At 42.9% G+C, this 21,054-nt stretch overlaps 1 protein-coding gene across 5 annotated transcripts in view; it reads right to left on the bottom strand.

Moving 5' to 3' along the window:
* SNX25 (sorting nexin 25) overlaps positions 1 to 21,054 on the bottom strand; it is a 91,745-nt gene that overhangs the window by 44,517 nt on the left and 26,174 nt on the right. For all 5 annotated transcript variants that reach the window (XM_061404176.1, XM_061404179.1, XM_061404175.1 and 2 more), the window contains exons 3-5: positions 19,252 to 19,468; positions 14,873 to 15,045; positions 12,981 to 13,167 (exon numbers count right to left, since the gene is read on the bottom strand). In XM_061404176.1, the coding sequence (XP_061260160.1) occupies positions 12,981 to 13,167; positions 14,873 to 15,045; positions 19,252 to 19,468 (577 nt within the window). The remainder of the gene's footprint in view (positions 1 to 12,980; positions 13,168 to 14,872; positions 15,046 to 19,251; positions 19,469 to 21,054) is intronic.

Raw genomic sequence — 21,054 nt, 5'->3', positions numbered from 1 at the left:
CCTGAACAATCTGTTCTCTGGGTGTTCTCAGTGATTCACACTCCGGAACAAATAAGTCATCAGTGGTACTGACAAAATACATGCCATCTGAGGAAGAGGCATGTTCAAACAAGTCCACAGAATTCTAAAGTAACATCAGCTAACTGACTCCTTTCATCGGGTACCAGGTACCTAATTAAATACTTTACATTACCTCATTTAATCCTCACAAGGTACTGCAATGCACCCCACCCTACAGAAGAAGAAGCTGGAGTTCAGGGGGTTTAAGAAATCTATACAAGGTTTCACTGCTTCTAAGTACAAGAACCAAAATGACAACCTAGGGCTTGATGATGCTAAAGCTTAGCCATTTTCCAGCTTCCCTAAAATTCAACAGGTTAGTGTTTAGCATGTCTAAGGCCCTTCACGGCTTATCAGCACGGCCAAGGCCAGACCATCTTTCCAGCCAAACTGCCTTCCACATCCCTCTCGGATACCATTTTCCGAGCAAACCAGGCCACATGCAATGCTCCAAACACACTCCAGCTCTTTCTTACCAGCCGGGCTCTGCTTCGTTTCTTCTCCCTCCTACACCTCACCTCTCCTCTTCACCTGCTGAAATCCTATTCACTCCAAAACATTCAAGTCTCAGCCAACTCCTCTCTGAAGCTTTCTAGATCCCGCTCACCTACAGCAGGAAATAGGTGCTCCTACCCACTTCTTTAGCTCTTCACACTCTACCTTTGGCCTGATTGTCTTACTTCACATTTAGCGATTTACATCCACAGGGGTCTTCTGTTTTGAACAGCAAACACCCTGATGACCGGGGAAAGAATCGAGGGTCCAGAGTCAATTCATCTTTACAGATACCAGACCCTCCTCACATGGTGCCCAGCACACAGGAGGCATCTGAAGATCCTGACTGAATCTGCAGAACTTACTTTCACTTGACACCAAAAGGCAAAGCAGGAAAGGAAGGACTTTTCATTCCAAATGCTCCAAGTCTGATGGCACAGCCTTCCTGGTTGTCTGAGGAGCTATCGGGGATACCTGGTGCTCACTTGGCCCGTCCCCTCCAGAGAACGACACAGCCTTGCTGGTGCCAAGTTCAGTTCAACCACTGGGAGGACTATTATTTGTAGGCTTACTCTTGATCAGAAGAGCAGAGATTGTTAGTATCTCTTCTTCCGAAATGATGGTGTAAACTCAAGTCTTAGGAGGAAGCAGTATAGTAAGAATTCAGCTCTTTCCAATCCTCGCAAGGTCCTACCCAGAGCATCTTGTCTCAAGGATAATGAAAAAGTCACCCAAAGCTTGCTGGTGCCTGCCACTGAGGCGCCACCTCACCTCCCTTCACTTTTTTATACTTAGCTAAATTAATAAAGACTTAGACCAAGATTATTTTTATGAACTCTCCCCAATGATCTTAATCTCGCCTGAATGCTACACAGTCCTTCAAAACGTGTGCTCGGTCACTCAGTCACACCTGACTCTCTGTGGCCCTGTGGACTGTAGCCCTCCAGGCTCCTCTGTCCATAGGATTTCCCAGGCAAGAATACTGGAGTGGGTTGCCATTTCCTGCTCCAGGGGATCTTCCCAACCCAGGGATTGAACCTGTGTCTCTTGTGTCTCCTGCACTGGCAGGCAGACTCTTTACCACTTGCGCCACCTGGGAAGCACCAGCCTTCAAAATAATTACCTTGGAAATCAACACTTTCTACTATCAAATGTTCAGAACAGCTTTGGGATCCTATCAGACTTGATTTCAAAATTATTTAGAAGCCAAACCAAAAAAGTTAGTCTCTCTACTTCATTAGGCACATCTTTGAAATATGACTTTAGAGCTGTCTTGGGAGTGTACATGCTGGAACATCTTAGCAGTGTCAAAGGCTGTGGACAAATTCAGCTGCACAACATGGTAAATGGTTTAAAATACCATCTTGTATTAAAATGAGCAAGGATCTACCATGGAACAGAATATCATATACATACAAATGTTTAAGAAGAAAATCAGAAATTTTAAAATAGTGTTTCAGAACTGCCGCAGGCTACTCTATATCAGGCTAGAGATAATATTTCCATTAAAGAGACTTCATGTAAAGTGTTTAAAAAATGAAGCCATGGTGATTTCTGCTAGCTAAGCTGGCGCCGTCTCCCATGTCCACGACACTACCAAGGTCTGCTGGATAATTTAGAAAGTGTATCAGAGTAGTTAAGAATGTGAGCTCTGGGGACTTCTCTGGTGGTCCAATGGCTAAGACTCTGTGCTCCCGATGCAGGAACCTGGGTTCAATCCCTGGTCAGGGAACTAGATCCCACATGCTGCAACTAAGACCCGGCACAGCCAAATATTAATATATAAATATAAAATATAAAGAATGTGAGCTCTGGCACCAGATGGGCTTTGTTCAAATGCTGCTTTCAATGCTTACACTGTCACCCTGGGACAATTTTTCAAGCTTTTAAAACTCAAGAGTCCTCATTTGTAAAAAGAGGAATAGCAGCATTTTTCCTCATAGGACTTTTATGAAGTTACATGAGAGAACTTAAAATATCTGGAACTGCATCTGCCTCACAGTGAGAGTTTAACGACTATTACAATTATTGTCCTTTAACACTGCCGCTGACTCTTTAGATGTGTGTTGTTTAGGGGGATGGTGTGTGTGTGCTTGTAAAATATACATAGAAGCCATTTTATAAAAAGTAACCTCACTTTTTTTTTCCTATGAGAGTCTAAGCCTGATCAATTAAAGACCACCAGGGTCATTATAGTCCCAGAACATCAGGCTTCCTGACCCACTGCCATGAACAAGAGGAACCATGGGGCATCTCCCCGGAGAAAAAGATAAAAGTTACCATAGGATTCTGGGGAAAGGCAGGGTGTGGATGAAATGTAATTGAAGCGGTGCTGTGACAGGCTCAAAGCAGGGCTTGTCAAAGGGTCAATTTCAGATGAACCCAGGGCCCTACTGCCTTGGAAACTACAAAGTTAAGGTCAGTGTAGGATGCTGAATCCAGAACCCCCTATCTGCAACTCTGGGTTAAAATGGGGCTGCTGCTCTGTGTCAAAGTGGCTGATACCCTCCAGGCAAGAGCAGGATGTGTCATTCCTACTGATACAATTTCACGCAGCAAAGTTTCTGATAAAATTTAGAGAGCCGTGCTTTTCAGTGAATAAGAAGCAGGGGTTGCTCAGAAGGGAGTATCATCATGACATTTTACAGCTGTGTTTGGAAGAAATACTACTTCCTGTTAACTTGGTAGCTGGTTTTAGTGTCTGCTCCCACCAGCCTGATAAATGGACAGGCAGATTTTACTTTCTCGGTCTGAGCCAATTTTTACTTTCTCTGAAGTTAACGCTGTTTCAAGAAAATGAGAAAATACACAAAGTACGACATTCAAAGTTAACTGCTATTAACATGTGGTATCTTTATGACCCTTTTTCTATGCAAACATGGTTTTCTTTCTGTTTTATAAGATTGAATTTTTGCTATAAATACTGGCTTCAAGCCTCTTTTTAAAATTTATTTATTATTTATTTATTTATTGGGCTGCACAGGTCTTATTTGCAGCATGTGGGATCAACTTCCCTGAGTTGGGATCAAACTCAGGTCCCCTGCATCGGGAGCTGGGAGTCTAAGCCATTGGACCACCAGGGAAGTTCTCTGTAATTTATAAATCTATGGTTCAGTTCAGTTCAGACGCTCAGTCATGTTTGACTCTTTGCGACCCCATGGACTGCAGCACGCCAGGCTTCCCTGTCCATCACCAACTCCTGGAGCTTACTCAAACTCATGTCCATTGAGTAGTGATGCCATCCAACCATCTCATCCTCTGTCACTGCCTTCTCCTCCCGCCTTCAATTTTTCCCAGCATCAAGATCTTTTCCAATCAATCTTTTCTTTGCATCAGGTAGCCAAAGTATTGGAGTTTCAGCTTTAGCATCAGTCCTTCCAATGAATATTCAGGACTGATTTCCTTTAGGACTGACTGGTTTGATCTCTTTGCAGTACAATAGTTACTGTCTCCCAACAGTATTAAATATTCTGTTTCCACACTATTATTACATGGCAATCCACTGTACAGGCAAGCCAAAACTTTTTTAACCGACCCTTATTGTTAGATGTTTTTAATTATCTCAAGCACTTCTCTATTTTAAATAAAATTACAAGAAACATTCTTGGAGAAATCTTTCCTTATATTCCTGATTATTTTCTTAAGATAAATTCTTAATGAATAATGAATCTATTGGAAAGAATCCATATTTTGTGCCCTGTTGTTCAGATTATAAAAGCTGTAACAGAAAGGACATAATCTTCTCAGGAGGTATATTTAATGGTCTTAAGCAGGAAGTACCCAGGAGCCTGGTAGGCTATAGTCCATGGGGTCGCAAAGGGTTGGACATGACTGAGCAATTTCACTTTCTTTTCTTTTCACCCAGAGCTATAGCACAAACAAGGGAAATTTTCAGTTAAGATTCAGGAGTAAGAGGCACTTTTTTTTTCCCCACTTTTCCGGTGTGCAGAAGGCGGCTGATTCCACAGAGTCTAAGGCACGTTTCCCAGCCTTTCCCATTCACAGCACACACAGCGAGTGACAGCATCTGATCAGGACACGGGGTGACCACCATCCCAGCCACCTCGTGCGCCGAGGACACCTTCATCCCTGCACACCCACACACTGTACTTTAGTCACACTAGCTAGAAAGTTCTGCACCAGAGCAGCCTGAGGAATCCAGAGTATATGTAAACACACACACACACACAATTCATGTTATACATACAGAAATAATCTGGAAACGTACATGTCAAGTAGTCATAGTTTTATCTGTCTGCAATAAGTAATTTCTATTTTCTTAATCTTGTTTGTATCTTTTAATCTCCCTAAAATAACGATTATATATTCATTTGCTAGTTCCCAGAGTCTACAGAAATTGCATGTTACAGAAGCAGCCAAAGCTCTGTCACGCTGGCCAGCTGGGGCCTTCGAGTTAACCTCAAGAATGCCAAAGTTTTCCTCTGCTGCCAGTATCTTGTTTCTACTTGTGTTCCTTGTATTTTTATGACATTAATATTGTTATAAAGTATTTACAGATGTATTTATAGCACCACTGCTATATGTTCCATTCCCAAATTCTTATATAAAGCATTTTCATTGAGAATGTCTACCACGTATCACCTCCAGTTGCCTAGTTTTATCTTCTATACCAAAAATGTCCTAATGACTTTTCATACGTTTTGAACCAAGTTTTTCTGCAATAAGACATACTGTGTCATGTCATCGCCTCCATTAATCGTGTTCAAGTCAGGACCTGACAGTGTTCCTCCTCCTCCTGACAACTGTTATTTTTTCAGCTCTTACCGGGAGCCTAGCATGCCCTGCCTTATGTGCCTTATCTCTTTTAATTATCACGACACCCCTATGCAATAGGAACTATTTTCTCTGTTTCACAGTTAAGACTGAGGCTCAGCGTGGAAGCGACTTGCCTCCGGCCATGCACTGGGCAAGCAGTAAAGCCACAGTGCAAACCAGGTCAGTGAAGTCCAGGCCTGTCGGACCCCCGAGCCGGTGTTGGTGGCCAGGGTCTGCCTCGATGCTTCATGAGACGCTGACCTCTCATGTTGTTAACCCTCATCTGCCTTTAGAAGAACAGCATTTCTGTCAAGTGCAGGACATAGAAAGATAGGACACGCGTGGCCACGACTTACTCGGTGCAGGGCTGGAGTCAGCCCACCAGTCCTGGGCTGGCTCTGGAGAGCTGGCTGCTGTGTTTCAGAAATTAAGCCCACCATTATTAAAATTAAATTACACAAAGTCATGTATGGATGTGACAGCTGGACTATAAAGAAGGCTGAGCACTGAAGAATTGATGCTTTTGAACTGCGGTGCTGGAGAAGACTCTTGACAAGTCCTTTGGACTGCAAGGAGATCCAACCAGTCCATTCTAAAGGAGATCAGTCGTGAATATTCATTGGAAGGACTGATGCTGAAGCTGAAGCTCTAATACTTTGGCCACCTAATGCGAAGAGCTGACTCATTTGAAAAAACCCTGATGCTGGGAAAGACTGAAGGTGGGAGAAGAAGGGGACACAGAGGATAAGATGGCTGGATGGCATCACCGACTCGATGGACATGAGTTTGGGTAAACTCCGGGTGTTGATGATGGACAGGGAAGCCTGGCATGCTGCAGTCCATGGGGTCGTAGAGTCAGACACGACTGAGCGACTGCACTGACTGAGCTGACCATTTTTTTTAGGATTAAAAGTACTCAAAACTCACTGGTTCCTAATGATTTCATTGATTTCTTATCTCTGCGGGAAGTTCTTTACCCACTGGGTCAGTGTACTGGAAATGCTGCATGAACACGTACTCTGTGGGTCTCCTCCCAGCTCCGCATGTGCTGACATCACACTGGTGGCTTTCCACCGGCGTGCTGGCAGTGTGGACACCAGAGGAACCACCAGATGCTGCAAGTCAGGGGTAAGAAAAACCCTACCCCCACAGAAACCAGCTGCTCACAAAGACCAGCAAACCACCTCCACCAGCCTTCACCACTCTTCACTACTCATAAATCACAAGTTCTTTTGTTCCCCCAATCATCTGTAAAAAAAATTTTTGCTTTCATTTTTTGTGCCACACTGCATGGCGTGTGGGATCCTAGCTCCTCCGACCAGGGGTTGAACCCCCTGCAGTGGAAGGGTGGAGTCTTAACCACTGGACGGCAGGGAAGGTCTGTGAGCACCACGATATTTGTCTCTGTTTTGTTTTTTTAAAGAGACAGGCAGTACCCACAGATCTCAACCTACTCTCAAACCCTTCATGTTTAAAGTCCAAGAAGCTCCACCCCTGGCCTCTCTCCATCTGTCTCTCAGTCCTCTCCTCCCCAGACGAAGAGGCTTTTCACGTGATCACAGAGGAGGAGGAACTGGGCAAGTGCAGTGCGGCCCTCCCGTGCCCTTTCCTCTCAGGGGCATCTGTTCCTGCCTCCAGGGCGGCGGCAAGTGGACCACGCCCGCCAGGGATGAACAGGCACAAGGAGAGGGATTCCAGTCCAGCAGTGCTGGGCAGGAAAGAACGTCTAATTCGGAAACTCAGTTTTGGCCAGTGTGCTGCCCACATACGTAAACCACGTTCTCCATGATCCATCAGTAATAAAAGTGACGCTGAGGTCTTCATTTGCCCTATGCCTTTACCCTAAGATGGACCAGATTTCAGGATGGACAGGACCATTGCTATTGCTGTTGTTGTTGTTCATTCGCTCAGTCATGTCTGACTCTTTGCAACGCCATGGACTGCAGCACACCAGGCTTCCCTGTCCTTCACTATCTCCCTGAGTTTGCTCAAACTCATGTCCATCGAGTCAGCTGTATCATCCAACCGTCTCATCCTCTGTCATCTCCTTCTCCTCCCACCTTCAATCTTTCCCAGCATCAGGGTCTTTTCCAATGAGTCAGCTCTTCACATCAGATGGCCAAAGTATTGGAGCTTCAGCTTCAACATCTGTCCTTCCAATGAGCATTCAGGGTTGATTTCCTTTAGGATTGACTGGTTTGACTTCCATGCTGTCCAAGGGACTCTCAAGAGTCTTCTATAGCACCACAGTTTGAAAGCATCAATTCTTCAGCGCTTAGCCTTCTTTATGGTCCAACTCTCACATCCGTACATGATTACTGGAAAAACCAAAGCGTTCACTGGATGGACCTGATCATGAGAGCTCCTCAAACCCTAAGATGAAATGCTGCATCCTCGCAGGCCTTGAGGAGCTGCCCAGTCTTCACAATGATATTAAGTCTATCTGCAAGCCGTGGTCTAGTGATTACAAACAATAACAATACTAGTACCAGCTAACGATTAGAAATAGGCAGGTCCTGGGCCAAGTGCTTTACATAAACTGACTTGGGGTTCTGTCATTCGTAAAGCAGGGAACACTTACCCACACCTAACCCAGCGCCAGAGCTGCTCCGAACACAAGCACATAACAGATCCTTTACTTTCAGCGACAGCATCAACTTCACACCAAAATCCCCCTTCTCATATCACATTTTAATTGCTGCCAACACTTAATCATCTTGCCTCCTAAATAAAAATAACTTGTGCCCTCGGGTATGTTTAACTCCCACCTCAGTGCCCTCTGCTATTTCTCAGACACTAGAAGGAATCATATTCTCAAGTCAGTGTACTTTTATTTTTCATAAAACTGAAAGATCTTCTAGACACTTTTCATAGGCAGTCTCACATTTTAATGTGTGTTTAAAAACTAAATTTATATTCATTTATTCTTTTCATAAAGATGTGCCAGGCCTCTGTTTTACAATTTGCATTTCCATCTCCCTGTCCGCCCACACGAGCCTTCCTTAGCGGTTTACACATGTTCACTGATTTCTGATACGCTGCAATGGGTTGTCTTAAGTATGCTCGACTTCTTTTTTTTCTTGTTCCTCTATAACGTGACCCTATTTACTGCTCAAGATTCACATTTTCAGAATCCTGTTCAAAACACTAAACATTCAAATAATTTGAGTTCTTCTACACAGCAGCATGAGATTTTAAGAATTTTATTATTTTTAATATCTTATCTTCATGTGCAGATGTGCCTAAAATGATTCCGAGTTGAAAAATCCAATGCATTATGATAGCCAAAGAAAAAATAGTTAGAAACCCTTTCAGTAACCCATGCTAATGTTAGTCACGAGGTCTTCAGTTAATCCAGTTAGGCCCACTGCCTCTTGCTTTAGTAAAACTGAAAACACCACACCAATCTCAGTATGTGCTAGATAAAAGGTTTCCTTCTCTTCTCTAAGCTAAATAATCTTTAATTTTAACCTTTCATTTATTATTAGAATTTCCTCTCTATTTTTAGGTTCTCCACACTGCTCTCTAAATGAGGGTCAGAAATAAATACAGAACTGAAAAATCTAATAAAGATCAGGCTGGTGGTAAACAAGATTATGGCAGTGACAGGCTGCTCTGATTGACTGTATTACTCCTCGTTTCTCTGGCGGTCTATCATTGTCTTAATAAGAGATAATGGCGCTTCTGATGGTTATCGCGTGGGTTATACCCACACCAGGGTCAGTGCCTGCCAAGCCCCACCAACAGTAGAATCATCTCCACGCCGGCAGGCAATCCCACAAGACTGGGGCCGTGTCTCACTGCTGTTCTCTGCCCGCCTGGCTGGCAGGTCACCCAGCTCTACAAATGGGGTGTGAAGTCAGACAGACCCGAGTTCAAATCCCAGCTCTGTTACTGATTAGCTTTGATCCAGGGCAAGTCGCTTTGCTCTCCTCAACCAAGCCATGAGCAACACGAACCTATTGTACACGGTGGTTATAAGGATCAGATGATTATCATAAAGAATCTTGCATTGCGCTGGATATACATTAGATTGTCAACAAATGGTAGCTTAAAACAAAAAGAGCTTTCCTTTCTTGAGCAATTCCTCGGCATCTCCTTAACCCTGGCGAATGTCCAGGCCAGGAAAGCACCTTCCCACTGCCTGTGTGGGAAGCAGTGCCGCTCTGCCTTACTCTAACCCACTGCACTTAGAACTGGGGCAAACACGCCTACCTGCCTATTCCGTGCCCATTCTTTAGTCTTCCCTAGTAATAGAACCCTCCATTTACAACTAAGCTTAAGGGTACCCAGAAAAAGACTACTTGTTTTTGTCTCAGTTGTTTTGACCAACCCAACATAAACAAAAGTGTCATGTAGCAGCTTCTAGAAATATAAAAGGCAAGACAATTTAAATTTAAAATTCAAATTTAAAAGACAAGACAATTTAAAACTTAAAAGACACGCAGTGCATGCGTGACCTATGCCACCATCTTTCCTGGCCTCCCTCCCACTTCCTGGGATGGGGATATGACGGCTGGCATCCTAGAGAACATCCTGACCATGAGGCCTCTGGAATACAGGAGGGCAGAGCAGTGAGCTAGGAGGAGCCTGGGTCCTTCTCAAGGACCTGGGTGCTCCAGACTTCTGTATAAGGAAGAAAACACCCTCTGTTCTGTGACAAGTCGTCATTATTCTGTGGGTTTTCTAATTTTCAGCTGAATCTAAACCTAATATAAGACAGGGCTCCCATGTGGCACTAGTGGTAAAGAGCCTGCCTGCCAATGCAGGAGGCAGAGATGCAGGTTCAATCCCTGGGTCAGGACAATCCCCTGGAGAGGGCATGGCAGCCTACTCCGGTATTCTTGTCTGGAGAATTCCATTGTCAGAGGAGCCTGGCAGGCTACAATCCATAGAGTTGAAAAGAATCGGGCACGACTGAGGAGACTAAGCAAGCATGTACAACATAAGTACAGTATCTCCAAACTGTTCTTGCAGTTACACCAGTGGCTCTTAAGCAGGAACATTTTTGTCCCCAGAGGACACACGGCAATGTCCAGAGACGTTCTGGGCTGTCACAGCTCTGGGGGTGCTGCTGGCATTCGGCGGGTGGAGGCCAGGGGTGCTGCTTATGTTCTACACTAAGTTGAACAACCCCCACAACAAAGGATCATCCAGCTCCACGTGTCAGTTGTGCCAAGGCTGAGAAACCTCAGGTTAATCACGCACGTCTCTGGGGAAGGTCAGGGGTAAGATGCCCTTTGCTCGTGACAGTAACCCTGGCAGAAGACTGAGGGGCCCGGATCAGTTAGTATCCCCCCATCAGAGTTACCATGCACCTCATACAGTATAAGTCGTTTTCAAAGAATCAGAATAGAATGAATTACATGACAAGACATCTGGCAAAAACTTCAGACTGGCAGCAGGTGAGAGGATATTACATTTAAAAGAGATACCACATTCTTGGGGTCTTAATCACATGTTATGATCCCCTGGGAAGTTGATGCCCGAGTTCCACTTCAGACCAGTTATAACAAAGTTCCTAGGGGTGAAGCCTAGGCATCTGTACTTTCCATGGAGGAGCAAATAATTTTCATTAGAGTAACTTTTCACAAATAACCTTAAGAATTTCAGAAGGCAGACAGCCCTGGATATGCCAGATTCCTGGACCACAACCTGCCTACTTGTTTACAAAAGGTTCCATCGGGGCCTTTCACTTCTCCTTTGCTTAATGTTCACTTCGACACCTGCTTTATCTTTAAAATAAAGGAACATGCGGTCTTTTCTCTAGAGCTGTGACTGCCGCATTTCACGAGTGGGTGCATCTTAGCTCTGAATGAGACTCTCTGCCTTTCCTTGATGGTGGCCATCACCCCACCAGCCACTCTACCACTGGAATCTAATCAGCTGCCCTTTAACATCCTGCATCAACACGACATTCAGATTACTGGTTCCTGTTTTGTTAGCAGAGCTGTTTACTGCTCCTACTAGAAGATCCAGAAAATTCAAAATATTAACCCAGTCTAGCTCCCATATCCTCAGTTTGACATCTTGGAGGCTAGAGAAGAAGAACAAGGAAGTAGCCTCAAAGAGACAGTGGGATCTCAAGCTGTAATTTTTAAAAGTCTGGTTGATTCTAATATACAGCCAAGGGTGTGCCTGCTGGATGCACTTCTAGCTCTATAATCCTACCATGAAAACATCTCATGCCTACTCAGAAAAAAAGAAAACAAAGTTTTTTTTGTAGTTCTACTGCAGAACTGCAAATAGCACATTCAAGGATTTTTTGCTGTTGTTTGTTTATTTTTAATGCATTCTAGTCTAGCAGAGCTGAGTGACTATTTCCTTTAGAAAATACTCATCTTTCTTCCAGGCTTCCCAAGTTATACAGTGGTAAAGAATCCCCCCGCCAAGCAGGAGATGAGGGTTTGATCCCTGGGTCGGGAAGATCCAAGAGAAAGAAATGGCAACTCATTCCAGTATTCTTGTCTGGGAAATCCCATGGACAGAAGAGCCTGGAGGGCTACAGTCCAAGGGGTCACAAAGAGTCAGACACGACTGAGCGACTAAGCACGCACATGTGCATCTTTTTTCAAATATGTATAAAACAAAGATGGCTTTACTTAGTCGAAATAAGATGCAATTCCTGCTTTAGGCAGCCTATCCCAAAATTTTACTGGGGGCAGTTTGAAGACAGGGACCTAAAATGCTAATAAAAGTCAGAGAGCAGAGTCCTCTAACTGTACAGGAAAAACAACGGGACAGTTGAGATTATGACTGAAGAAAGCAGCTCCATTTGAGGCTGATGAGCCTCATCTGCTGATGAGCCTCATCAATGTGGGTTTCAGACAGAAGTCTGATAAAAAGCAATTCCGTCTGTCAATACGAGTGGGCAGAGTTGACCCTTGAATAAGAGGGCAATATTTTTTTTTTTATCGGATGAACAATAAGTAGCTAAGTAACAAGATACTTTATGCCGCGTCACCGCCTCTTTGAGCAGAAAGATCAATCCCTGCCATCGTAGAGTTGTTCCTGGAGCCTCTCCAGTACAAGAAGCAGAGGGTAAGAACTGGTCCTCAGGTCTGTGCCTCAGATACAGTGAACAGGGACAACCACCCCGAGGATGAAACACACCAGTGCCGCCTCAAGGAGAGCTGCCCGAGATGCCAAGATACAGCAAAGCCCAAGGAACTCTCCCGGTCACAGGTCAGGGAAGGAGACTGGACCCTCCTATGAAAGAGACTCCTGGGGTGCTATTTCCAATGTGTTTTCTCAAGACAATCAGTCAAGAACCCCTTTATTCCCCAAACTGGGCCTGTGTGTTTTCTAAGAAAAAAGAAAATCAACGCAAATGTTCTACGCTGTAATTTTAAACACACATCAGTTCCTTCCACTGCTTTCCCCAAGGACGCATCTGAGCAGCTACGCAGGTTCTAACAACTGATCGACTTTCTGTTATAACCTAACCATTTGAAAAACATGTACTTTGAACAAATGAACTCCACTACTAAGGGAGAAGCTCGATAAATTTTGTTGTTACTGATTAGGGAGATTTATGGACTTCCTTTATTTCTGCTTCCCTGACAACCACTTTTTTTTTTTTTTTTAACCTAACCAGGCAGAGAAGGATAATTAGTAGCATTGTCATGCTATAATTAAAGACCAAATACCTGAGCTGCTTCAGGAACTCAACATCAGAGTTGCTGTTAATGAGCTTGATGAACTCTTCATAGGAAGGCGCGTACGTGTAGGCTCTCTTGTGATGTTCGTTCATGTGCTCCCTGCGCTCCAGCTGGGCGAGCAGCATCTGGTTAATGTAATCCGGGTTACTGAGCAGCTCCACCACCGGTTTCAAGACTGTAGGACAGAGAAGAGAGCAACACTGACAAGGCCTTCTCCTTCAGAGGAGTTGTGTTCATGCTTCTATAACTGAAACTGCACGTGGCAAACACTGTGAAACCACCCAAGTGGGCCGCACAAGTGTGCACACACGTGTACACACGCAACACGCACATACACACGGACCCATCCCTCTGGGTCTGCTACCAGCTAAGGCTACAACCAAGTGGTCATTTTAACTAATGAGTTACATGGGAAAGAATGATGAAAGAAAGCCATTTAGAACCCAAGTGGTTAACAAAGCTATCAAAATTAAATACATTCATTCTTTTTTTCCTTTTATTTCCATTATAAGGCTCAACATGCTTCGTCTGCCAAAAGGTTGAAAGTTAACATTCTCCCAACTGGTGAAACAGACCTCAGGGAGGAAGTTGTGAGAAAGCCAATGATACCATGAAAGAGTCATCCTACAAACTTCAGGTTAAAAAGGTCGCCTTCTCTTTATGGTTGGCGGTATCAGCTAATAGGCAGAGCTGGCTAATCCTGAGATAATAAATGAGACATTAGATCAATGCATATAAACACAACATTCTTTGAGATTCTGCGGTAGGAAAAGTTTCTCTTTAGATGATATTTTCTTCCATTTTTCTTATCCTAGCTAAGCATTTCCTTGGATACACTTTTTTTCTAATAACCACAGCTCCTTTTTTATGTATTCTGAGTCACATATGTTGGTGGTGGTGCTGTGCTTAGTCGTGTCTGACTCTTTGCAACCCCATGGACTGTAGCACGCCAGGCTCTTCTGTCCATGGAATTCTCCGGGCAAGAACACTGGAGTGGGATGCCATTTCCGACTCCAGGGGATCTTCCTGACTTAGAGACTGAACCTCCATCTCTTGCACTTCCTGCATTGGCAGGTAGGTTCTTACCAATGCTCCACCTGTGAAGACCTAAGTCACATATAGTATTACCAATGAATAGTGCAGCAAAGGTATTTTAAATGAATGCATACTAGACCTTGAGTACAATATTCTTTTGTTTACGCATATAATGGATGCTACATTGTGAAGGGGATAAGGACTGGTTGCTGCTGCTGCTGCTAAGTCGCTTCAGTCGTGTCCAACTCTGTGCGACCCCACAGACAGCAGCCCGCCAGGCTCCCCGTCCCTGGGATTCTCAAGGCAAGAACACTGGAGTGGGTTGCCATTTCCTTCTCCAATGCATGAAAGTGAAGTTGCTCAGTTGTGTCCAACTCTTAGCGACCCCATGGACTGCAGCCTACCAGGCTCCTTTGTCCATGGGATTTTCCAGGCGAAAGTACTGGAGTGGGGTGCCATTGCCTTCTCCGAAGGACTGGTTTTAAATGTCACTTGAAGAAGACGTCACTTGGCCCTATGTGATAAATTTTTTTTTTATATAACATATTGCCAAATACATAGTCCATTTTTTTTAATAATAGATAAGGACTGGTTATCTATTATTTTAAAAAATGGACTATGTATTTGGCAATATGTTATATAAAAAAACTTATCACATAGGGCCAAGTGACATCTTCTTCAAGTGACATTTAAAACTTGATCTTTTGAAAATACTTTAATTCCCATACATCCCACAGTATACAAGCCGGTACAGGTATTATATAAAGTGTTCTCACACTCGTATGGAGCACATTAGTTTGCAGTAAGTATCGCATTAGTAATATCAATTAGTTATGAAAGTCTACCTTTTGTTGTCAGAATTTCTGCGAGCATTATGCGTAAGCTGAGAGACTGGACATTCTTCGAAGGAAGGAGACAGAGCACCAGAACCCGAGAACACGTCTGCAGAAATCTTACTTCATCATTTGAGTTCCTCAAGCAAGAATGCAACACAAAAGGCCTTGGCTGCTCTTCATGTCTGAAAAAATAAATACATGAACAGAGGGAAAAGGAAGGAAAGAAATTTCTAGAAACAATTTGGTCATGTACCATTAGGTTAAAAAAAAACTTCAAATGGGCAACACACTCAGTTTTAACAACTATGTTCACTCTTAGACTATCAATAGTCAATAATTTTCTCAACCACAGATTAATCTGGAAAAATGGGCTTTTAGGATTTCTAACCTTAAGTAGCATGAACGGTTATACAGAACTCCCAAATCGTAGCAACAACTACCCAGAAAGGGGTGAGTGTCTCTTTAATTAGATTTTAAAATCTTCTAGCTCTCTTTTTAAATGTCATCTAGAGTTTCCTTTAAAAAAAAAAAAAAATCTAACAAAGCATAAACCAGGGTCACCAGGTCCTGACAGCATCCTTCTGCCAGAGTCCTTACCGCAATTCCTAGTACTTACCTCTCGGTTCTCGTCCCTTGAGTAAGCAAAAGGACGTTAACCTTCCATACATTTCATATGTGCAGTATTACTTAATCTTCCCACCTACATCAAGAAGTGTATATTATCATCGCCATTTTACAGATGAGAATATTAAGGATCTGAATGATCAAGTGAACAGTCCAAAGTCACAGAGGTAATTAATGGTAGAAGTAATTCAAGTTCTGCTCTGACTCGCACATCCCCAACTCTTTAACACAAGCCAGAATTAGAGATTAAGATGAAAAGGAAAAAAAAAAAATTCAGAGATAAAGAGAAAAATATGTGAAGAAAAGCATTATTTTGTCCCTTAAACAGCATGCCTGGGCTTTGTGAGTAAAAAGAATACACAGACTGTAAAAAGGAGGCTATGAAATTAAAAATGCTATTGATTTAACAGCATAAAAACAATCATTTTTAAATTTCCCTGAAACATGCTAGAACAAGACAGATGGGGCAAAGAAAGAGGAAACAGGCAAGAATTAAGTGTGATCTGGATTGACTTAGAGCAGCCAACAGCATGCTGGCTGGGAAATAAACACAGGCTGACCGGAAAGCTGCCGCCACACAATTGCCCAACAGTCAACCAGAGGATGTGTTGCTTTTATTAACGCAATTTATTATTCTCTTGCCTGACTGTGGCCAATTCAACTGGGTGCCTCCTGGCCGCCACTGTCATTTTGCAGTCAATGGAAATCTGCACCCCAATGGCGATTTCCAGGGCGAAGGCACAGTTTATCTGGGGCAGGTGAGTGCAGAGATAACCACAGAACCTAGATGCATTTCTGCCCAGTCTCATTGTGTGATGTGTAGAAGGTGATGCACAATCAGATATTAGATCCCCAGCATTCACCTCCAAGGCACCACCATCTATATGCAAAACACCAGTGACCTACTGGCACTTTTCCAAATATTCATAATCTCAGAGAACAGTGATAGAGTTCCTTCCTTTAATAAGAATCATCAACTAGAGCTTCTAGGCACAGCCCAGACACCAATAAATCTATCCTTGGCACAAGAAAACTGGAGGTCCAAACATAAGGCACTTCTAAAATGCAATCAAGTCTCTGTTTCTATTATTCTGATGCTTACTCATAATATCTTTATATAATCCACAAAGGCAGTCATTTCGCAAGCTGGTAAATAAATGTCTCAATGAAAAATATATTCTCATGTTGAAATCAGATAATCATAAAAACACTCCATTTCTCTAACCACTTGCTCTTCTCCCAAACCTAAATTCATCAGTCTTCTAACTGGAATAAAACAATGATCTAAAAATACTGTCCTTTATTGAGCCATAATTTAAATACCTTAAAATGAGCTTCCACTGATAATAGTATCCACCAGACAGAACTAGGGAGCGCTTTATGAAGCGGATGCCATAGCCGATTAAGTGCTGCACGGGGCTCAGAACACTCAGAAGGAGAGGTTGAAGCTTCTGAGACTCCAGCGAGGTGACCCTTATAACTTCCTCATCGGTTCACATACCCCCTCCTTACTGGAAGTTACTTTCTCTAAAAACAATGGTTTTCAAAGGGTGGTCTGCAGGCTCCCGTGTGTCCCCCAGACACTGTCAGGGGGTCTGTGAGGTCCAAACCCTATTCACAGCAACGAAACGATTCCACGTGTCTCGCCTGCTCTCACAAGTTGTAGTGGAGCTTCCCAGAGGCAACAGGCTGTGTGGTGACCTTGTCACTCTTGACGGTGAGTGGAAAGCATACTGTGCATTCTTACACTTAAAAAAAAAGTCTTAGTTTAATATCTGATATGATAAATATTGACAGATACGATGAGTGCTGAGCTGGTAAATGTTTAACAACTGGCTCTGCAAAGGGGAGAAAAGCTCCCATTTGGAGCATTTGCCCCATTTCACGGGGTCAGTACTCCCGCCGTGGCCAATTACAAAGTGACAAGGTAGTGCTCACTGACCTCAGGGTTGCTCCTGCTCCAGCACAAGCCGGCCCCGGGACCCCACGGCCGTAACCCACACAGACTAAAGCTCTTTCAGGTCCTCAACAACCTTCAAGAGCACAGGGCTATTCTCATACCAGGAAAACTGAAAACCACTGCTCCACAGTAAATTTTTCAAACTGTGGATTGGGACTCACAAAGAAGAAGATAAAATTTAATCTCAGATGCCATTTTTTAAATGGTAAAGAACCAAAAAAAAAAAAAGAAAATCAAAGTTATCATAAGTAATGAGCATTATTTGATGAAACTGGATCATAATATAAAAAGTATTCCCAACTCTCACAATATTGTTAACCCGCTATATTGTAATACAAAATAAAAAGTTTAACAAAATTTTTTAATGTATCCCCCGTTTTATTTTTAAAATCTGCAAAAAATGTGGACATGTACACACTGCTCTATTTAAAATGGATAACCAACAAGGACTTACTGTATAGCACAGGGAATTCTGCTCAATGTTATGTGGCAGTCTGGATGGGAGGGGAGTTTGGGGGAGAACAGATACATGTATATGCATGGCTGAGTCCCTTTGGTGCCCATCTGAAACTATCACAATACTATCAATCGGCTATACTCCAATGCAAAATAATTAGTTTTAAAAAAAAAAAAGTTTGCAAAAAACACTGGAGGCAGTGAGTGGAAAAGAATAGGCATATGGTGGCCCTGTGGATTCTGGCCTCGTGAACCTAAGCTGGGTGAGCGTGGGGAGAGAGATGACTCCTGGACAGCTGCTGTCTCACAACCCCGCTTAACAGCCAGGAGCCCCCACAACCTCACAGGCAGGGCAGCAAGTACTCGCAGACCAATCCACAAGACAGGGCTTCTTAAGGGCTTCTTAAGGAAGGAGGAGAGCTACCACCTGCCCGAGGAGGATGCCTCTGCTTCCTCATCCCCTTACATATTTTGCAAATACTTTCTCTTCTCCCCTAAAATAGAGGCAGCGCTGTATCAGTGAGAAGAGGCCCCAGAAACTGCTGGGAACCTGCTCCTACTCCAACTGAGACTGTATCCAGTAGGCAGAAACCTACTCGCTGCAGTGAGACTGCTCTTTATGGCCAGGTTAGAGGTGCTATGAGTCGTCATGCTCTCACTCAACAAGAGTGAGACAGACGTTTAGGATCCTATCAGCAAACCTAAGGGAATAACGATTTGTTATGAGCACTGAGGTCTTGTTGAAGTCTTCTTCCAAAGGCAGAGTCACTTCTCAGGCACAAACTTTTCCTGGCTAATAGTACAAAAGGCTGACAAGCCTGAGTACTGGCAATTTTCACATGAAAACACCTTCTCTAATCATGGCCTGCATGCTCCAATACAGAGTTCCTTTTAAAAATCAAGTTTTGGGATACTACGATGCAACAGAGCTCTTAACACAGGACTCACAAAAAGAAACATGAACTTTATTTAAACTTTCTCGAAAACTGAAAACTCACTGACACTCTTCAGAGTGTATAACAACTATATTTAAATGTTCTGTTTCTAGGCACCTTTAACGCTACTAAATAAATTCATGATAGTGCTGGCTCTGTAAAATTAATCTCACTGCTTCAGCTATTTACAAAATCAAACAGGTCTATACAGTGGTTTTCTGGTAAAAAAAAATTTTTTATTTGCTCTATCAGAACATGATAATGATTCCCCACAATGTCAACATTTCCAGCCAAGGACCAAAAAGAGGATGAATATGCTAGAGTTCTGTCTAGACTCTGACCCCTTTTCTCAACAAGGAAAATACTTCAACGTGAGTAAAGGGAGGAGAGGCTGTTCCCACTGTAACAGCTACCTGCCACTCGCCGCCTTCAGGTCACAGAAATGAGTGAGCAAAGCTCGCACGACATCGTTGCAGACGACTTTGACCATGTCCACGTGGCTCAGCCGGTGGCGCAGCTGTCTGGCGACTTCCCAGAAGTCCTCGGACAGCAGGTGGTAGAGCTGGCCCTCGTCTCTGCTGAGGTTTCCATACCAGGACAGGATGTAGTCTCTGTAGCTGTAGTCAAACACTACCAGGAAGAGAAAGGCCGCGCGTCAAACGCGGGCGAGGGCCACAGACACTGAGAGAGCGCTCCTGCTGTCTGCTGCTACTTAACAGTCGCTTTAAAATATAAAGAGTGGAGAGCAAAACAAGGGAAGACACACTGTTTCCTGAAACCTTTCAAAACGAGGGATTCTTATCTAACTCGAATTTTGGGGGTGTGGAGACCTGAGGTACTAGATTTTCTTGGATAGCCCAATCTTTAAATAGTCTATCTTGGTACCCAACTCCCTGATTGGGTGTTTAATTTCAAATTGCTCTAGATGGGTGGAAATCACAAGGAAGTTGCTTTTTTCTGTTCAACACAAGCAAGAGCTGAACAAAAACATTAAAATTGTTCGAGAGATTGCCATATCAGATGATGGATGCACCATCATAAGAAATTTCAACACAAGCAGAGCATTTAATGGACAAGGATGACATGGAAGAAAGTACTTCCTGAGATGGTAAGCTGGGTTACATGACCTCCAGGCTTTCACATCCTTTTATCCTCCTTCTGGGCATCCCAGTGCCAAGCAGCAAGAGCGTGATGACACACACTTTGCCAATAAAAACACTGCTAAGTTCTTCATGCGCAATTCCTTCTCTCTTACTCTTCTATTAAACTAAAAGTTTTCACGCCACGGGATTTTTAGCTAATAACAAATAAATCTGCAAACCGAAGCGTTTGGAAAATAGAAGCATTTTTTTCTTTCATTAAAATTTAATTTCAAATTAAAGCAGGAAATTAAGAGCAATTATAAGAGACTTAATACTTAAAACTAAGATCTTTTCAACATGCTAAAGGATTTATGCGAAGGCCATATTCACCTATATAATATTTCATTACATTTGTTAACCATATTGCATATTCTGATTACTGTAACTCTAAAACACTCCTTTTGATAATACATTTTGGTGAGAAATGGATAAAAACAAATACTGGCAAAAATCTGTACTTAGTAATAAAGATATGTGCTAGTCACAGGTGTATCTTCTTTCAATAGTTCACCAGCACCCGTCTTCAAACTAAGTATCATAAAAATACAAAAGTACAAAACAAAGACACGATTCTATGTGTTATATAACTACAGACACTCATTCATGCAAGTACAAAAAAACCCAAAATATTTTAAAATATATCATCTGTGTCAATTCAAGGAGACAGAGAAATTCATGATAGTAAAATCATTTTATGTTCTTCATTAAGAAATATGCATGAGTAATGTAACAAACCACAGTAAGAAATGAAAGAACACTTATTCTCACTGCCAAGCAAACAGCTTTTCTTCTAAAGGCGTAACAGCCAACAAAAAATTCAATGCTGTTATGACTTAAATACATCTATTTTCTAGGACTGCTCTTCAAGAAATAAGCAGGTAAGAGGGGATCACAGAAGATTAGAGAGAATGGAATAACATGATTAGAACTTCAGTTTTAGTTAGATTAATCTGAAAAGACGATTTAGGGTAACAAGAGAGAAATACTAGAGGTGAGGAGACCAGTTTAAAAGCTACCGTTTAGTCTAGAAAATGTTGGAGAAGGAAATGGCAACCCACTCCAGTGTTCTTGCCT

The sequence above is a fragment of the Bos javanicus genome, chromosome 27 (assembly GCF_032452875.1).
Source record: "Bos javanicus breed banteng chromosome 27, ARS-OSU_banteng_1.0, whole genome shotgun sequence".
Classification (NCBI taxonomy): Eukaryota; Metazoa; Chordata; class Mammalia; order Artiodactyla; family Bovidae; genus Bos; species Bos javanicus.
This window is presented reverse-complemented; position numbering and strand designations above follow the sequence as displayed.